This window comes from Charadrius vociferus, unplaced genomic scaffold, assembly GCF_000708025.1.
Source record: "Charadrius vociferus isolate BGI_N301 unplaced genomic scaffold, ASM70802v2 scaffold13, whole genome shotgun sequence".
Taxonomy (NCBI): Eukaryota; Metazoa; Chordata; class Aves; order Charadriiformes; family Charadriidae; genus Charadrius; species Charadrius vociferus.
Window position 1 is genome coordinate 1,354,722 of NW_009647763.1, and position 1,136 is coordinate 1,355,857.

General features: G+C 57.8%; 1 protein-coding gene across 1 annotated transcript; it reads right to left on the reverse strand.

Annotated features, from left to right (window-relative positions):
* Position 1: 1 nt before the first annotated feature.
* OLIG3 (oligodendrocyte transcription factor 3) lies at positions 2-463 on the reverse strand (the record flags this gene model as incomplete). The annotated part of the gene is made up of 1 exon (XM_009882334.1): positions 2-463. A coding segment is annotated over exon 1 (462 nt), but the record flags the coding sequence as incomplete, so codon positions are not given.
* Between the last annotated feature and the right edge of the window lie 673 nt (positions 464-1,136).

Consider the following 1,136-nt stretch of genomic DNA (forward strand, 5'->3'; position numbering starts at 1 on the left):
CGTAGATTTCCCCCACCAGCCTCTTCATCTCCTCCAGGGAGCTGGTGAGCATCAGGATATAGTTTCTGGCTAGCAGGAGGGTGGCGATTTTGGAGAGTTTTCTCACGGAAGGTCCGTGGGCGTAGGGCATCACCTCCCGCAGCCCGTCCATGGCGAGGTTGAGGTCGTGCATCCTCTTACGCTCCCGGCCGTTGATCTTCAGCCGCAGCTGCTGCAGGTCCTGCTCCGAGAGCTGCTTCTTGATTTTGTACTTACTGCCTTCCCCTCCGGCCTTGGAGCCGTTCCTGGAGAGGCCTTCCCCGGACATCTTCTGCACCAGGTCGTTCTGGGTGGAGGAGACAGAGTTGAGCCGGCTGTCTTGGTGGTGGTGATGGTGGTGGTGATGGTGGTGGTCTCTCAGGTACATCTCATCCATGTCCGGCGAGGAAGCTCTGCTGGAGACAGAGCTGGAGTCAGAATTCATTGTATTCGGGCTTCTGAGCAAGAAACTCTTCCCTGCTCTGGAGGTGGCGGAACAAGACAACTCTCCTTCAAAAAGCAACGAAAACGGAGCGAAAAAGAAATAAGCGGACGGCAGGCTCTGCCAGCGAAGGGCTGGAAACGCTGGAGGAAGAGGAAAAAAGCCCCTCAGCCCCCTCTCTCACCAACCTCTCCTCTCTCTCTCTCTCTCCCCCCGGTTACTCAGCCTGTTTACAGGATGGCTAGTTAGTGTATGCTTGGACTAACCTCAGCCTGAAAAAGAGGGGCTTTTATAGAGCTGCAGCAGAGAGCAGAGACAAAAGGAGCCCTCCTATGTATAATGGTCTAGTTAGGATGACGTGCCATTATTCAGGGCGGTGCGCTTTGACTGTCCCATTTAGCAAGGACCCCTATTCATATTCATTGTGGTGCCACCCGGGACACCTCAGCCACGGACCATCAGGAGTCAAGGAGACACAAAACCCCTCTGATTGACACCGCACACTCATCGCTCCGTGTGCGCGCCATCTCCTCCCCCTGTCCCTCATTTCCAATATAAAACCGCATCCCGTCTACAGTAGGGAGGCGAGGGGCTGCGGGGGGCTGCGTGCCTGCTCGGGGCCGGCGGGGGAACCCCGGCCGCCGGCGGGCGCGGGCAGCGGGCGGCCGGGGGAGTG